The sequence below is a fragment of the Protobothrops mucrosquamatus genome, unplaced genomic scaffold (assembly GCF_001527695.2).
Source record: "Protobothrops mucrosquamatus isolate PMUCROS unplaced genomic scaffold, P.Mucros_1.0 scaffold1252, whole genome shotgun sequence".
Taxonomy (NCBI): Eukaryota; Metazoa; Chordata; class Lepidosauria; order Squamata; family Viperidae; genus Protobothrops; species Protobothrops mucrosquamatus.
Genome location: NW_015387458.1, coordinates 209,360 through 227,559, shown reverse-complemented (window position 1 = coordinate 227,559; position 18,200 = coordinate 209,360). Strand labels below are relative to the sequence as shown.

General features: G+C 44.0%; 1 protein-coding gene across 1 annotated transcript; it reads left to right on the top strand.

The window, feature by feature from the left end:
- The first annotated feature begins 1,134 nt into the window (after positions 1 to 1,134).
- Positions 1,135 to 18,038, top strand: LOC107292043 (myotubularin-related protein 1). The gene is made up of 13 exons (XM_015821104.1): positions 1,135 to 1,221; positions 2,686 to 2,780; positions 3,424 to 3,531; positions 3,932 to 4,030; positions 5,050 to 5,133; positions 6,601 to 6,750; positions 6,906 to 7,094; positions 7,675 to 7,860; positions 8,209 to 8,415; positions 9,513 to 9,605; positions 10,703 to 10,816; positions 12,997 to 13,173; positions 17,867 to 18,038. The coding sequence occupies exons 1-13, from the start codon at positions 1,176 to 1,178 to the stop codon at positions 18,023 to 18,025; spliced, it is 1,707 nt and encodes a 568-aa protein (XP_015676590.1). The 5' UTR covers positions 1,135 to 1,175; the 3' UTR covers positions 18,026 to 18,038.
- The last annotated feature ends 162 nt before the right edge of the window (positions 18,039 to 18,200 follow it).

The window sequence follows — 18,200 nt, the reverse complement described above, 5'->3', positions numbered from 1 at the left end:
TTGGCAGCTGGCTCAGATTTATGACGGTTGCGCAGTGTCCCAGAGTCGCGTGATCCCCTTTTTGCGACCTCCTGACGAGCAAAGTCAATGGGGGAAAGCCAGATTCACTTAACAGCAATGTTATTAACAACTGCAACGACCCACTGAACAACTGTGGCAAAAATGGTCATAAAACGGGGCGAACGTCCCATAACTGTCTCGCTTAGCGATGGACAATTTTGGGCTCAACGATAGTCGTAAGTCGAGGACTCCCTGTAGCCATGAGACAGAGAAGAGAGCCGCAGGTGCTTGAATTTTGCCATAAGGCCCCGGAAACCTTCTTTCCTCCATTATCAATTCCACACAATGCTGGTAAGAGGGTATCCTGGCATCTCAGGATGAAAGAGGGGACCGTCTTCCAGTACACATTTGATCTCTTAAGACTTCTAGCAGGTGAGGAGCCCTTATGAAGCTTGACTTACAACACCGCCTCCGTTTCCCGAAGCCTTTTAGATCCGTAGGAGCTTACAACCTTTGTACACGCTTCTGGGATAATCAGTCTGACTTTTGTGTGTAAATGTTTTGCCACTCAACCCTTGTTGCTTCGTCAACGTGTCATCAAGAGCAAAGCCGTCTGGGCTCGTGAATGCTCCGTACAACCTGGACAGATTTAATCTGCCTTGATGAAGGCCCAGAGAGATCTAAGATCGGCCACCGTGTCACCATCTCCTCACCTACCCCTGCTTGGGAATCCATTCCCCTTCCGAAATCTTACATCCAGAAATCTTACATTCCTTTGCAATGAGGTGTTACCACGTGTGTAACTTCAGCATAACCCCTTCCCCGTCCCGCTCAACGAAAAGCCCGCTTAGCCAGATCGGCCGTAGCTGACCCATCACAGGACCAGAGTAGTGGTGGTGAACTGGTACCCAAGTGGCAGGATCCTGTGATCTCCTGGCTCCTTGTCTGTGCAAACAAGTGTCTCCCCCACCCACCCCCGTCCCCCCGCAGTGTTGACGTGATCTGCTTGGAGAAAGAAAGAAAAAAAAGCTGTAATTTGTGTGGCTTCTGTAACGTCCTAGTCCAAGCAACTTGCAGTGGGTTTTCCACTGAAAGCTGTGCAGATGAGACCTGAAATTTAATTTCTACCTTTGGATCTCTGCCAGGCACTGAGGGATGGGAACAAGCTGGCCCAGATGGAAGAAGCGCCGCTCTTTCCGGGAGAGTCCATCAAAGCCATCGGTAAGTTGGGACCCTTAAAAGATGGCCCCAGCGTCCTAGTTGGCGGCTCAGTGTCACAGGCCGGCATCTCCCTGGTGGTTTGATACCTTCCAGAACGCAGTTCGACTCGGCTGCAAGATTTCATCTTGAATCCTTAATCCCTTCAGCCCAAGCGGGCTTGCCGTCGCTGAACACAAAAGGCGGCTCCGCCTGAAAAGAATTTTAATTACAAATTAACATAGAATTAAGCAAGCCCTGAGATGGATGTCTGGAGTATAATCCCAGAGATACTTAACTGCTCAGCAATTTCATCTCCCATGTTTTGTTGTAGGTTTTCTTTTTTAAAAAAAATAATAATAATATTGCGATAACGTTCCGATACTTTGAAATGAAATGCTGGCCATCGTGTCTTTTCCTGTCTGAAAGTCCACTGAAACATTAAAGGTAAAGCTGAATGTCTGAGGTGATCCTCCATCTTCCAGGTCAGGGTTGTCCCAGAAGTGCTTTTTCCCGAAAGGCAACTGGACTTCCTTTGTTTATTTTTTTCTCTTTTGAAAACGTTTCATTTCTCATGCAAGAAGCTGAACTGAAGAAGCTTCCTTGCATGAGAAGGGAAACGTTTTCAAAAGAAAATCCAGTTGCCTTTTGGAAAAACACCTTTGGGATAAAGGTGAGCTAGTTGTAATGCATTTGCTATTTCCCCAGACTGACTGGCTGGGGAATTCTGGGAGTTGAAGTCCACAGGTCTTCAAGTTTTCCCTGGCTGGATGGTAGAACAACATAATGCTTGCTATAATACTGTACTTGCTCTGTAGTAATACCAGGAAGACTTTTATATATATACATCAATCTTTTCTTTGGATATGAGAACAGGTGATAAAAGCTATTAGAAAGCCACTTATGTGGAAGGAAATAAAAAAATATTTGAGGACCGTACCAGGCTCTTTCATTCCATCCATATTTTGCATGGATCTTGTATACAATTAATGTATATTTTTATAGAAAATTAAAATTTAAGACATTATCTGTGCTTTAATATTTAATTGTTTGAAATGGGAATCTCTGTGCCTTTAGCGCAGTGTTTCTCAACCTTGACCATTTTAAGGCATGTGGACTTCAACTCCCAGAATTCCACAGCCAGCATTGCTGGCTGTGGAATTCTGGGAGTTGAAGTCCACATGCCTTAAAATGGTCAAGGTTGAGAAACACTGCTTTAGCGTTTTCTAAAATTGGCATAGCTTGGTCTTTCTTTTTTTTAACTTTCCTACTGTAAAAATACGAAACTGTAAAAGGAAGGACCATGGAAGATATTTTTTTAAAAAAAAGAAATTCCTTTATTGTACCTTGCTGTGCAAAAGGACTTTATTCCACCCGTTAACGCCATATTCAAATTGGGATTTGAAAGCTGAGGTCATGCCTTGCGTGAAAGAGTTTTCAATAAAGGGATGTAAGCACTGATAAAAGCTCGCCTTTTTTTTTTCTCAGCTAAAGATGTGGTCTATATCTGTCCATTCATCGGAGCCATCAGTGGCACGTTGACAGTGACGGATTACAAAATGTATTTCAAGAACGTTGAGAGGGTGAGTCTTTGTTCCGTTATTGCCCATTTTGCATTTTCTTTCAAGCTTGGCGATTTCAAGAGGCATAAACTTCAACTGCCACGTTAAGATGCCACGTTTGAGAAACATCATTCTAGAGCCTTTTTGCTCTTAACACTTTTTGCCACCCAAAATTTATGAACATATAAACTAAGCATAGAGGCCCGCAGTGAGCTGACATGTCCTGCCACCATTATTTTTTTAGAATTAGAATAGAATAGAGCTGGAAGGGACCTTGGAGGTCTTCTAGTCCAGCCCCCTGCTCAAGCAGAAGAACCTATATAAGTCACTATCTAGTCTCTTTTTAAAAACCTTAAAAACAAGAGCTTAGGAAAGAGTGGACCTTGTGATGGGATAGCACAAGACCTCTCTAATTATTTCAGTCTTGTCTACCCTTTTGCTCTTTCTCTCTTGCTTTTTAATCCTTATAAACTGTGAAAACAATCATTTCTAGATGCGTGAAAAAACCACAAGGGAAGCAAAATAATATTGGTTTTCAATGTTACATGATGAATCCATCCAATGTTACACCATGAATCTAGCTGATAGAATGTTAAATATTTACCCGTAGTGCATTTTTAAAAAAAATAATTTATTTTTATTTCTTTTTCACTCGAAATTTCAGGATCCACATTTTGTGCTTGACGTTCCCCTCGGAGTAATAAGTAGAGTTGAAAAGATTGGAGTCCAGAGCCACGGAGACAACTCTTGCGGTATAGAGATTGTTTGCAAGGTACAGGTTGGATATTGAGGAAGTATTGTTCAGCATGGCTGGCTCAGGAATTCTGGGAGTTGAAGTCCACGAGTCGTAAAAGAGCCAAGGTTGCCTTCCCCTGACCTAGACCATCTCAGACAAGTGATTTCATGTGCTTCTTTTTCCATCTTAGAAGAACAGGCCAGAAAGGATCTCATTTTGTCAGGGAGATGTCTGTTCCTTATTTTGGGATGGTCCGATCAACTTATCAGTTTGTTTGTTGCGATCCATTTGAGGACCAACTTCCCCAGGCTGCTCCATAACTATTGGCCTAGAAATCAAAAGTTTAGGGTGGAATTCTACTGTGCCCACAGCATAAATTAAACATGATTTTCTCCAGCAAGAATAACAAGTCGGACCTAAAGATATCTTTTGACAGGATATGAGAAACCTGCGGCTCGCTTACAAACAGGAAGAGCATAGACTGGAGATCCTTCAGAACCTGGTCACCCGAGCGTTTCCTCTTTCTCACGGGCTGGTAAGCATCAACGAAAAGTTCTTAGCCCTGGCGAAACAGACGAGGAAGAGCGAGGGAATCTAAATATACTGGGGGGTTTTTTTCATAATCACAAAGCTTAAAAATATTACGGATGTCAGTACAGTAGATTAATTTTGCACATAACAGCTGCGGGGAGAATAGAGAGAGAGGTTACGGCAGTTAATGATTTCTGCAAAAAGGAATACAGGTAGTCCTCGACTTAACGACCACAGTGGAACCCAAAATTTCTGCTGCTAAGGGAGACAGATGTTAAGTGAGTCTTGCCCCATTTTACAACCTTTCTTGCCACAATTGTTAAATGAATCACTGCAGTTAAGTGAATAATAATGATGATGATGATGATGTTGGAAGGGACCTTAGAGGTCATCTAGTCCAACCCCCTGCTCAAGCAGGAAACCCTATACCATTTCAGACAAATGGCTGTCCAGTCTCTTCTTAAAAACTTCCAGTGTGGAGCAGTGTGCCATCCGCTTCTGGAGGCAGGTTGTTCCACTGGTTAATTGTTCTAATTGTTAGGAAGTTTCTCCTTAGTTCCTGGTTGCTTCTCTCCTTGATTAGTTTCCATCTATTACTTCTTGTCCTGGCGTCAGGTGCTCTTGAGTACAGCTTGACTCCCTCTTTTGGGGGGCAGCCCCTGAGATATTGGAACTTGTAACACGGTTGTTAAGTGAATCGGCCTCCCCCATGGAGTTTGCTTATCAGAAGGTGGCAAAGGGGCCTTCTGCAACTGTCATAAATATGAGTCAGTTACCAAGCCTCTGAATTTTGATCACGTGACCATAGGGGTGCTGCTATAGTCGTCAATGCGAAAAACAGTCATCAGTTACGAATGGTTGTAAGCCAAGGGTTACTTGCGAAGTTAAAAATGAGTTTGAGTAGTTCAGTTTGCTGGCAGGTAGCACCATTCCTAATTCTCAGAATTAAATCCCTGTAGGGGGATCCAAAAAGGAACTTCAGCGACTCCCTAACCTCTTGTGCGTTTCTTTCCTTGCATCCAGCCATTCTTCGCATTCAGTTACAAAGAGAAATTTCCTACAAATGGTTGGAAGGTTTACGATCCGGTGGCGGAGTATAAAAGACAGGTAAGTCCAGTAGGTTTTTCATGTTTTGAATATCACCCAGCATCGAGCGTTCTGCATAGAGACACATGCACCCCTAACACATTTGCAATAAAAACGATGCCCTCCCCGTTGTATTCTTTGGCTACGTAGATAAAAGTTCTTCATCCCAGGTAGGATGTGGAACTCTTGAACCGAAGTCTAGAAATGACGGGTTGATGAATGAAAGCTCATAAATTGTAGCCGAAGTTTTTGAAGAGACTGGGTGGAAGGTCTATCCTGCTTCAGATGGACTCTTTTTGAACATATTGGTCCTTACTTTCAGATCCTTCTGGCCTCTGGTCCCTTTGTGAAGGTACAACTACAAGTAGCAAGAAGAAGAATCGCAGTAGCTCAGGGTCAAAATGAGGGGTCCTTGGTGCTCTCTTCCAGATGTTTCATGACCAAACTAGGTAACATTGCCACATTAAGTAACTTGGTAATTAGGTGACTAGCATTGATGATGATGCCTGGTTTGGTCATGAAACATCTTCAAGAAGAAAACCAAGCTCAGATGCCTATGGAGATTCTCCATCATCCAGGTCCTGGTTGTCCCAAAGGTGCTTTTTCAAGAGGCAACTGGACTCTCTTGCTTTTTTTTTTTGAAGACCTTTCGCTTCTCATCCAAGGAGCGACTTCAGCTCTGAACTGAAGAAGATTCTTGGATGAGAAGCAAAACCAAGGAAAAATAAGAAAGTCCTGTTGCCTCTTGAAAAAGCACCTTTGGGACGACCAAGCTCCAAGAGCACCAAGACCTTCTCAACTACAAGTATACTTTATCAACTTAGAGTGGTAAAATTTATCTAGTAAGTTCTAGGTACTTCAAGTTAAAAACAGCATGAAAGCTAATCCCGTTTCTTCCTACGAAGTAGAAACCATGTGGATGGGTTGATCAGTGGATCCCTATTTATTTCATTTATTTATTTATTAAATTTATAGGCCTCCCATCTCACCATCAAGCAACTCTGGACTTATGTGAATTGCATAACCTTTTATTACAAGAGGTGCATATACATGTTCTAGTTTGAAGGCTAAGTACATATAGGCGATAAGTACAGGCCCAAGGAACATACTGTCTCTCTGACTATAGGAAAACGATCATAATAAATACCTACATTTGAGTGTCAATTCTCTGCCAAAATACTCAAGATTGTTTGCAGTGTACAATAGAGCCAAATGGATACAATACATTAACATGATGCCTTAAGAAAAGGGAAAATAACAGGTGTAAACATATTTAATATACGCAACAGAAATTTCAAACTTTAAGCTACATGCCCGCTGTGTTCCCAAACATTGTTGCATTTGTGTCATTTTAATCCAGAAAAATAAATAAGCACTGTACTTAATTATTTATCACAATTGGGCTATGATTCATTCCTCGGGGATTCCACAGTCAGTATGTCATATCAGAATTTGACGTATATATACAAATGTTTTGTTTCAATGCAGGGCTTACCCAACGAGAGCTGGAAAATATCCAAAATTAACAGCATGTATGAATTTTGTGACACATATCCTGCCGTTCTTGTTGTGCCAACCAGCGTCAAAGACGAAGATCTCTCCCGCGTGGCTGCCTTTAGAGCGAAAGGCAGAGTTCCAGTAAGTAAGATTCAGACCCAAAACTGAAATGTTGATGTCACCTTCTTAATATATCCCATTTAATGGAATGAATTTCAGCAAGGGCTTTATTTATAAGTTAGTTAGTTAGTTTCTTTCTCTTCTCCCCCACCCTCCACTCTCCGCTCTTAATCTAGGTGTTGTCCTGGATTCACCCGGAGAGCCAGGCAACCCTCACCAGATGCAGCCAGCCTCTCGTTGGGGCGAACGACAAGCAGTGCAAAGAAGACGAGAAGTACTTACAGACCATCATGGATGCCAACGCTCAGTCTCACAAGCTATTCATCTTTGACGCCAGGCAAAACAGCGTTGCAGATGCCAACAAGGTAGGAGTCACACCAGAGGAGGAGGTTAAAGGAGCTTCAACAAGCCAAAAAAAAAAAGCAAGCTGGTTTAAAAGTAAAAGGTCAAATTGTCAAACGCTTTCTATCATATATTTATTTTTATCCCACTGTATTATTTTTCTCAATAACTCAAGGTAGTCAACGTACTTAAATACTCCTCCTATTCGCCCCACAACAACCTGTGAGGTGTTTAGGAGAAGAGAGAGTGTGTCCCTGGCTCAAAATCACCTAGCTGGTTTTCATGCCTAAGGCGGGACTAGAACTCACCGTCTCCTGGTGATTGGCCCAAAGTCACCCAGCCAGCTTTCATGCCTACAGCGGGACTAGAACTCTCCATCTCCTGGTGATTGGCCAAAGTCACCTAGCTGGCTTTCATGCCTAAGGTGGGACTAGAACTCTCGGTCTCCTCGTGATTGGCCCAATGTCACCTAGCTGGCTTTCATGCCTAAAGCGGGACTAGAACTCACCATCTCCTGGTTTCTAGCCTGGCGCCTTAGCCACTAGACCAAACTGCTTCTCAACGTAACGCAGAGGAATGACGGGAACCCATTGTTATTTTCAGACCAAAGGCGGCGGGTACGAAAGCGAAAGTGCCTATCCCAACGTGGAGTTGATCTTCTTGGAAATCCCGAATATCCACGTGATGAGGGAATCGCTGCGCAAACTGAAAGAAATTGTTTACCCCGCCATTGATGAAACCCGGTGGCTGTCCAACGTGGAGAGTACACACTGGCTGGAATACATACGGGTAATTGATGAAAAGTGGGGCCACATTGTGCTTATGCTTCCCTTTAGGCTGCCTCATATCTCCATCGGGAAAGATTTTTATATCTTGTCGAAGTAATTATTTTAGAGCAGAGGGGTCCAACCTCGGCCACTTTAAGACTTGGGGACTTCGATTCCCAGAAGCCCCTAGTCAGAACGGCTGGATGGGGAATTCTGGGAGTTGAAGTCCACAAGTCTTAAAAGTGGCCAAGGTTGGACACCCCAGTTTTTAGAGGGTTGAGCATCACCAAGATGCCTTCTTCTGACAGAACGTCCTGCACCGGAAGATTTTTAACCTGGGTGGGTTTTTCTTCTTCTTTTTTTCTAAAAGATGCTTCTTGCCGGAGCTGTGAGAATAGCTGACAAAATTGAGTCGGGCAAAACCTCGGTGGTGGTCCATTGCAGCGACGGTTGGGACCGTACCGCTCAGTTGACTTCCTTGGCGATGCTCATGCTGGACAGCTATTACCGGACCATCAAAGGCTTTGAGGTCCTCTTGGAGAAGGAATGGATGAGCTTTGGCCATCGCTTCGCCATGGTGAGTGTCACGCAAGCCGGAGAAGAAATCTTGCAAGGATTTATTCTGGGAATTCAAAAGGGTAGCCGTCACTCCAAAGATCCAGTGAAAACGTTTCACTAAAGGCTGATATCCATCCTGATTTTGGTTTAGCACCGTGAAACTTCCTCTTCAGTTGTCTGTGGAGATTCTCCATCATCCAGGTCATGGTTGTCCCTTTTTCAAAAAAAACAACTGGAACTTTCTTGGGTGTTTTTTTTTCCTTGAAAAGGTTTTGCTTCTGATCCAAGAAGCTTCTTCGGTTGAAGTTCTTCAATCTCTTCTGTTCAGTTCTTCAACTGAAGAAGTGAAACATTTTCAAGAAAACTTGCAGGACTGGCCTAGGGGAAAATTTTTAATGGGGGTTTTAAAGTAATTTTTAACTACTAGACCAATTATTAATATTTGTTTTTAATTATGTTTTTAATTTGTAGTTTTTTGTGATTAGTATTTTATCTGGTTGTTAGCCGCCCTGAGTCCGCAAGGAGAAGGGCGGGATATAAATCAAATAAATAAATAAATAAATAAAAGAAAAAAAACAAAGAAAGGCCAGCTGCCTTTTGAAAAAGCAGCTTTGGGTTCCTCTTGGGTTGGATTCTGATGCTTCCCAATTGCAGTTATGAACGCTGCTCCCTTTTTGCAAGTGTTTTCCATCCACTGCTAACATGATACACCAGACCTGAGCATTTTATGGTTCCCAGGCTACATCCAGCCCTTTGACTGTCGCTGTCCAGCCAGCATGGATTGCTTTTATTTTGAAGATGACTGCTATTTTTTTTTTCAATTTACTTGCGTGCATGCACGCATGCCTATGCACCTTCACAGCCCTGTTGGTTCAGCCTTCCACAAAAATTCCAGTTTCTCATGTGGCCCCTTGGGAAAATTAACTGCCCACCTCTGTTCTACATCAACGGAAGTTGACTGTGTCCATCATTTGCAGGCTAGGTTCCTACATCACAGCAACTTAATGTGGTGTTTTTCAGCCTTGGCAACATTCAGATGGGTGGACTTCAACTCCCAGAATTCCCCAGCTTTCTAAGTTCCTTTTTTGTTTGTTTGTTTGTTTCCCTCTGCTACAGCGAGTCGGTCAAGGGGATGACGATCATGCAGATGCTGACAGATCTCCTGTCTTCCTGCAGTTCATAGATTGTGTCTGGCAAATGACAAAGCAGGTGAGAACTTACATATTTATTCATTTATTTTCTACTTTTTTAACATATTTCTGCTGCCATGCTCAGAACAGCTCTTGGAAGTAACACAGAGATGGTTCGAGTTAGACTATTTTTCAAACAGAAAATCTAGAGTGATTTTGTGGTCTTTTGTGCTTATGATGAGCTTATGATAAACTTGTTCCTGAATCTATAAACTCATTTTTCTTCTCAATAGCCGCCATCCTTTGTAGCTCTGTCGTCCAGTAGCCAGTTTACATATCAAAAGCATCTAATTTGATGTGTGCAAACTCTTGAGATGTGCAGATTCAGAACCAATTAATAACAAAGCTTCTTTTTCTTAAGGCTCTGAGGATATCGTTTACTATAGAAGCGATAGTACTTGAGCTCCTGGGTAACTTTGTGGAAAAATTCTAATCTTTGTCCTTCAATTCAGCTCATTCCTAAATAAAAGTAATTCTTGGAATTACTAATCAAACGTTCTTAGTTGTGTTTTTACAGTAAGATGCTCAGACAGGTACCATATGGGAGTTATAAAGGAGGCTTTATTTAAAAAGGGATCTGCCTTTCCAGCATCCTTGTGGCTGCCCTCCCATCTCCACCTCACCTCCGGCGATACCTGTCTTCCTGAGATAGGGAAGGTCCCTAACCTCTTGACCTCTAAGAAGATTTTGAGGCCCTGTTACTTTTCTGCTGGATGTTTGGGCTCAGAGGACAACATTTTGCTTTTATCTGATCGTCCACCTTGTCTAAATTAAGGAACAATCAACACGATGCCACAGAGCAATAGAGTTGCAACTCATCAAGGATGGATGATAGAGAACGTGCCTGAATTGCTCAGCACCTTCAAATCAAAAGAGATATGTTGTTGGTAGGGGGGGGAAGGGTTGGACTAGGTGACCTCCAAGATCCCTTCCAACTCTGTGACTGTTAACCGTAACCAAACGGCGCTAGCCTGGTTGAGCATGTTGTAACACCCCTGACCCCTGTGTCTTTTTAACTCCATGAAAATCTGTTTGCTTAAATGAAAAGTGGATTTGCCTTCTACTAATGGGGGGGGGGGGAGGAGAAAAACAAAATTAAATGTGTTCCCGCTTTAGTTTCCAGCAGCGTTCGAATTCAACGAGCTGTTTTTGATCAGCATTTTGGATCATCTTTATAGCTGTCTCTTTGGCACCTTTTTGTACAACTCGGAACATCAGCGAATAAAAGAGGTAAATAGTCGGTGAACGTGATGGTTTGATAAAAGGCGAAAGAAATTCCAGGTAATTTTTTTCCTTTTGCTGTAGACCAGGGATATCCAAGCTTGGCCCCTTGAAGGCCTGTGGACTACAACTCCCAGAATTCCCCAGCCAGCCAAGCTGGCTGGGGAATTCTGGGAATTGAAGTCCACAGGTCTTCACGTCGCCAGGCTCGGACACTCCTCCCGTAGACTTTGAAAGGATTTAAATGTTCACCTCTCACTTGGCAGCACCAAATGCCACAAACCCAGCATTGAAGTCTTTGATGACAACACAATTTCTGCCCTTAAGAGCAATTAACATGTCTAGCTGAAATTACAAGCTTAAGCGCATAATTTGCGCACTAAAGGGTTTGGGTTTGGGACGTCTACATTTGGGTCAGAAATGTGCCTCCTTTTGCTCTCAGGAAATCCATAAGGAGACTTCAAGTGAGAAATGAACACTTAAATCTTTTCAAGCTCTACAGGAGGAGTATCCAAAGCCCTCCCAAAGCTCCTGCCAGATAGCATTTCTCCTCTCAATTTTTGAGAGGAGGCAGGGGTCTGGCTGAAATACCTCTGCTTTAGATTGTCTTCGAATGAACACAATCAAATTGCGTAGCTGCACCACAAGATGGAGCTGAGTTACACAGCCCCACCAAAACCCGCCCGCCTGCCTGTCAGCCAGCTCCCTCTCATGAATGGATAATCTAATGCAGTTTCCTCTTTTTAAAAAAAAAAAAAAGAAGGAAAGAAAGAAGAAAAAAGAAAATGCAATTTAAGAGGCAACTGTAGTGCAAACAGATGCTTGATAGCACCGGAGGAATATAAAATCGCGAGAAGAATCCGATAACGGATTCCGATTCTGAACCCTTGATTTAATAATGGCTGTAAAGGGAAGATTGGGCTTGATTTAGAATTTTAATAACCCTGTTAAACGTAGCCATTTAATTGCAGCCACAATATTTAGATAGGTATACGGATTATATCTTTTTTTTTTTTCTTCCCTACACTTCATTGATTCTAAATTCTGGTATTTGCTGACATCCAGACAATTTCTTTCTTTTTTTTTTTTTTTTTTTTGCTTTTGATCTTATTTGACAACCACCCTGCCCGCAAACTGACATTCATTCACTGCGACATCGTGGCTACCCCAAGCTCGTCATTTACCAGACATGCCTAAATATTAGTAGATGAATTTCCCAAGAAACGCTAACCTTAAAAAAACACGATTGCTTAGTATTCTCAAATAACCCTTGCCCGTTTTGTACTGACCTGGGAACCACCAGTAACGGCTGAGAATATTCTATGCAGCCTAGGCAGCTAGTCCTCCATTTAACACCACAATCAAGCCCAAACTTTCTGTTGCCGAGCGAGGCAGTTCTTCAGTGAGTTTTGCCCCCGTTTTACGACCTTTCCTGCCACAGTCGTTAAGTGAATCACTGCCCTTGTTAAGTTAGTAACAGCTGTTAAGTGAATCTGGCTTCCCCATTGACTTTGCTCGTCAGAGGGTCGCCAAAGGGCATCGTATGACTCCAGAACCGTGCCACCGTCATAAATATGAACCAGTTGCCAAGCATCCAGATTTTAATCACGTGAGCATGCGGATGCTGCAATGGTCATAAGTGTGAGAAATGGTCATAAATCCCTTTTTTCAGTGCCATTGTAACTTCGAACAATCACTAACTGAATGGTTATAAGGACTATCTATACACAAGATATCTGATCAACTAATGATCAGTAGTAAATTGGCGCTGGACAAGGGCCAACAAAGGGGGTGGGGCTGGACTTGAATCTCTTGTGACAACGCAAGGATTCTGAACTGAGGATGCATTTAACTCTGCCCTCCTATAAGCTGGATCGTGGGAAGGGGAAATTATGGGAAGATTTAAGAAGGTAAGATTTAGGACAGCCACTCCCTAGAATCCCCTGGGATGTTTCTCTTAAAAGAGTATTATAGGTTTATCCTGGCAAGATTCCGTCTGTCAAATATTTGCAAATAACAAACTAAACTTCGACTGGATGGTTTTACGACGTTCTTGGGCTAGGCCTGACAACCTCTCTGGTGCCTGCTTCTCTTCCAGGAGAAGGGAGCTCGCCATCCCTCTTTGAGTTATAATGCAGCATAATTTTTTTGCAAGCCTACCTCTTCATCACCGTGTTTGTTTTCCTCAGGAGATAAATACCAAGACTGTCTCTTTGTGGTCCCACATCAATAGCCAGGTGGAGGAATTCAGTAACCCTTTCTACGTCAACTACAAGAACCACGTTCTCTATCCAGTAGCCAGCTTAAGTCATTTGGAATTGTGGGTCAACTACTACGTACGTTGGAACCCCCGAACGAGACCCCAGGTAAGCTTTCCACGCGTGTCACTGCAGTTTGCGTGCCTTTTGCAAATTAACTCCGAGGAAACCAAGGATAGAAGCATGTAATCCTGAACGAAATCCTAGAAATCTTAAAAGAGTTTTAACTACATCGTACAAGTCATCAAAGGTGTGATTGACAGGAGATTGGATCTGCTGGATTTTCTTTCTCTTCCTTTCATGTGGAGACAAGCTCAAGACAGAGTCACTGTGTCATTGTTACTAAAAACTACAGAGAGAAGTCATAACTCTTGGTTAAAAAATGTGAGGATCCACTGCACGTTCTTAATATGGCCAGATACTTTTAAGAGAATTCCCTTTCCCCTTATGAACCTTTTTCAGGAGCCAGATTCCAAGATTTGGATCGTGAGCACTTTGCATTCCGTCTCTTACCTTTTAGATTTTGCGTTGCCGCACCAGAAAGACATTTTAGGTGCAGAAAACTCATAATCGCTAATTGCCTCCTAGGACCTATTTAGAAAGTTCATCTGGTTGCCAGCTCGGATTATGTGTTTGTGCTGACTCTAGTTTTCTTTGCTAAAATAGTAGCTAATGAACAGCGTCTCAGCCCTTCTCCAGAATCCCTTAACATATCCTGTGAATAAATCGTTCTCAGCTTCTCAGGGTGGATGCAGCTTTGGAAATCAGCTTGCTAAATATATATATATATATATATTTTTAAAAAAGTAAAATTGCAGGAAACGTATGCTGTGCTTAGATGGGAGATGTTCTGATCAGCAGTTACAAGTCGGCTGCCAGCTAATGAATATGCCACTCTGGTGTGGAATTTTGGCAAAAAAAGCAACCGACTGCAGATTGTTTTGAAGGAACCACAATTTGGGAAGGAAGTGTTTTATCAAGACTGCTGGGAATAGCGCCTTGTGTGGAAAAAGCTCTTGGTTAGGGAAGGCCAGACACAAACGTACACGTAGATTTTGAATAATAATAGATAAATCAGCAAACTGTTCTAAGCTTCTCCCCCTCCAGATATAAAAAGCTTGGTGCTGAAGTATAAATAGATAGTGTAGTCCACATTTCATTATCAATTATTCAGGCAGATATTAAAGCCATCTGTGATCGTTCCCTGAAATAAACATGGATGGATCTCACGCTGGGCCTCGGCCAGCCAAATTTAGGTGATCTGCTTGTTCCTTCCAAAGCAAACCATGAAAGAATGTGGTCTTAACCACAAATCAACCTGAGGGGTAGGCACCTGGGGGTGTCCCATATTTCAAAACATCCATCCTAGGAACTGAGGCTCCATTCTCAGTTTTCTCCCTGAATACTTTGAGGTTACACTGAGATGTTGTTTCTGGAGGGCCACCTGGAAACGTGGCCCCCACCAAGCCAGCTGCCCAAGATTGGCAGCTCCCACATCTTGTAGTGACGGTTGTTGTAGAGGGGCGAAGTGTGTGCTGAATGCATCTGAACATTCCCTTGCGGGAACCTTCTGCGTGAAAAGGGCGTGCACAGTCTTGAAGAAGAACCCAAGGGAACAGACCCTGCTCCCTTCTAGCCCTGATGATGCTACCTAGTTGGGTCATGAAATGTCTGCAGAGAGCAGTGAGGACCCCAAAAGACCCTCAAGTTGATAAGCTTCCCACTGAAAGGGTCTTCCCACTTGACATCAGTCAGTGTTGCAAACCCCATAAGCCATTCCTCGCTGGAATGACCCTCTGAAAGTAGAAGCTGGTTTGAGGGTGGAAGCTTTCCAGTCCTCCATAAGCTAACTTGGGAACAAGCTCTCTTGAGAGAAAACATGCAGTGGATTATCTGGGATGGCTAAAGCTCTGTTAAGCAGAAAGGCACGCCTGGCTGAGGAATTCTGGGAGCTGAAGTCCACAAGTCATAAAAGGGCCAGGTTTGAAGACCCCTGATGTAGATCATGGTGGGGCCAGCCCACCTCATTGATACCAGTCCCATAAATGCCGCCTTTAAGGCAGAGGTGGGGGAACGATGGCCCCTTGATGATTTGGGGAATTCAACTCCCAACATAGCTGGCTGAGGAATTCTGGGAGTTGAAGTCCACAAGTCGTAAAAGGGCCAAGTTTGAAGACCCCTGATGTAGATCATGGTGGGGCCAGCCCACCTCATTGATACCAGTCCCATAAATGCCGCCTTTAAGGCAGAGGTGGGGGAACGATGGCCCCTTGATGACTTGGGGAGTTCAACTCCCAATATAGCTGGCTGAGGAATTCTGGGAGCTGAAGTCCCCAAGTCATCAGAGGGCCAAGTTTGAAGACCCCCCGTTCTTGAGTCAGAGAAGCACATTGCTATTTGATCCTGCCCCGTGGCAGTACAGAATCCTGCATGCTTTCCAACACCTGTGCCAAAGTCAATTCCCCCCCCCCAAGAAGGCAAAAAGGGAATAGCCACAGTCAATTCCCTCCCCCCAAGGCAAAAACACCCATTGTCTTTCTGCCTCCAAGAGGTGGGTGATTGCTGGGTGCACAGTTCTGTTCCGTTCTAACGCCATTCCATGTGGGTGGGACCATCTCGTAGCATCAAAGAGCGGGGTTAAAATAGTCATTTCATTCGACAGATGCTTTTCTTCCTAGGGGAGGAGGGGAAAAAAAAAAAAAGATTTAAGGCCCTACAGAAGTGACACATTCATTGCAGAACAATTTCCCTTTGAATGGGTGTCCTTGAGCTAGCAAAGGGACGCAGGAAGCCTGTATAGAGTTTGGTTCCATACGGTTTAGAACAAGCCATGCCTGAAGTGCGTGGCGGTTATACCGCCTTTTGCGCTTCTCCTTGTGGGTGTGCGTGTTGTTCTTTCTCCCCCCCCCCCCCCGGTACCACACAATGCTGGAAAAGAGGAGGGGGGAAGAGATGCCATCTCTTTTCTCCAGATGGGTGGAGAGAAAAAATCCCCATTAAATGGTGGCAATTTGAAGCTTGCGTTAGTTGCGAGGCAGAAGCTGCGTTAGCAAAACGTAGTCCCTTTGCGTGGTTTTATATCCTGCCCACTGGGCAGCCGCGTAACCCGCCTGTTTGTGATCTACAGGTTAGATTCTTATAATTAGCTGGGCTGGGGGAGTACTAGAAACCTTCTTAATTAAGCACCTAATAAATCCCGAAATGAAATCCGCTGCGCTTACCAGCCAGATTCAGAACAAATCCTTACTCTCTCTCTCTCCGGTAGATGGGAAGCATCTTTAAAACCCTCGTAATTCGCAGATTTTATTCATACGTGTCTAACCATGGCTGATTCCCAGCAACAGCAGCATTTCCACAACGGGCTAAATTTGAGTGGCTTTTAAGCTTGGGATGTGTGCTTGTGTGTGACTTGGTGTGTTTCACCAAGCTAATTCCTTCAATTAATTTATGCCGCAGTATATTGTACAATTCGCCAGAAAGACTGGTAAATTCAGCCACTGGGTTAAATGTAGTGTGTGAATGCAGCTGCTCAGCCCTCTGTCTCGTCAATGGCAATAACTACACACACACACACACACACACACACACACCCCTAGCTTTCCAATACATGCATGAATGTTCAGTGGCTATGATTCCACACAAGAGCAGAATTATGACACAGAAAGCGAACAGCTGTCTCCCAGTGTTCAAACTCCCGTGAACGAGCTTAAAAATAACTAGCTCAGCCCTCTGTGATCAGGTGCCCTTCAGAGGTCTTCACAATTGCCCACCAGACATCCATGCAGCAGGTAGCAAGGGCTTATCCATCCCAGAAGGCCAAACCTTTTGTCACCTGGAATTAGTCATATATCAGGCTTTCTGCAAGGTAATTTCTACCTTTGCAGCTGGGGAGTTAACCTTCCTTCCCTCCCTCCCTCGTGATATTTTTTTTTTCCTCTTCCAAATCAGCAAGGCATTTCTGTGTTTCTTCTAACACTTTTAAAACAGCGTTTGTCGACCTTCCTGGCTTTAAGATACGTGGACTTCAACTCTCAGAATACCCCAGCCAGCTTTGCAGTGCCTGGACTTGGGTGACTCCCGGCAACGAGAAGCCCACAAATTCGCTCTCTTCGAGCGTTGGGCCACTGTGGAAAGATACATATATAGATATAAGAGAAGAGCAACAAAGATGATCAGGGGACTGGAGGCTAAAACATATAAGGAACGGTTGCTGGAATTGGGTATGTCTAGTTTAACGAAGAGAAGGACGAGGGGGGACATGATAGCAGCCTTCCAATATCTCAGGGGCTGCCCCAAAGAAGAATTGGGGGTCAAGCTATTCTCCAAAGTGCCTGAAGGCAGGACAAGAAGCAACGGATGGAAACTAATCAAGGAGAGAAGCAACCTAGAACTAAGGAGAAACTTCCTGACAGTTAGAACAATTAACCAGCGGAACAACCTGCCTCCAGAAGCGGTGAATGCTCCAACACTGGAAGTTTTTAAGAAGAGACTGGACAGCCATTTGTCTGAAATGGGATAGGGTTTCCTGCCTGAGCAGGAGGTTGGACTAGATGACCTCCAAGGCCCCTTCCAACTTTATCATTATTATATTATATTATAAATATATAGATATATAGATGTGTTACGAATGTCTATGGGTAGATATATACTTCCTTTTGAGAGCAGGCAACAGAAGTTCATTTTTAATGTGGGCCAGTGTGCCCACAGTAAAAAAAAAAATAAATGACAAGACGATCTTCTCTTAAACCTCGGGCTCTGGGCTCTTCCAAGGCCAACCCAAACCTGTCTTCCATTCCCACAGATGCCGATTCACCAGAACTTGAAAGAACTCCTGGCCATCCGAACGGAGCTGCAAAAGAGGGTGGAGGAGCTGCAGCGGGAAGCCGCCAAGCGCTCCATTTCGTCTTCCTCCGAGCGAGGCTCCTCTCCCGCCGTCACACCGGTCCACACTTCCGTCTGACCCGACCCCCCCCCCGCTCCCAGCCGAGGCCACGAGGTTTACTACAGACATGTTACCTGCTGCCAGAAACTCGCCCTCCCTCCCCCTGGTGTGATTTGGGAGTGTGGAGGGCAGAGGGGGGGGTGTTCTCTCCCCCCCCCACTTTCCTCGGTGTCTGTTACAGTAAAGCCAAAAG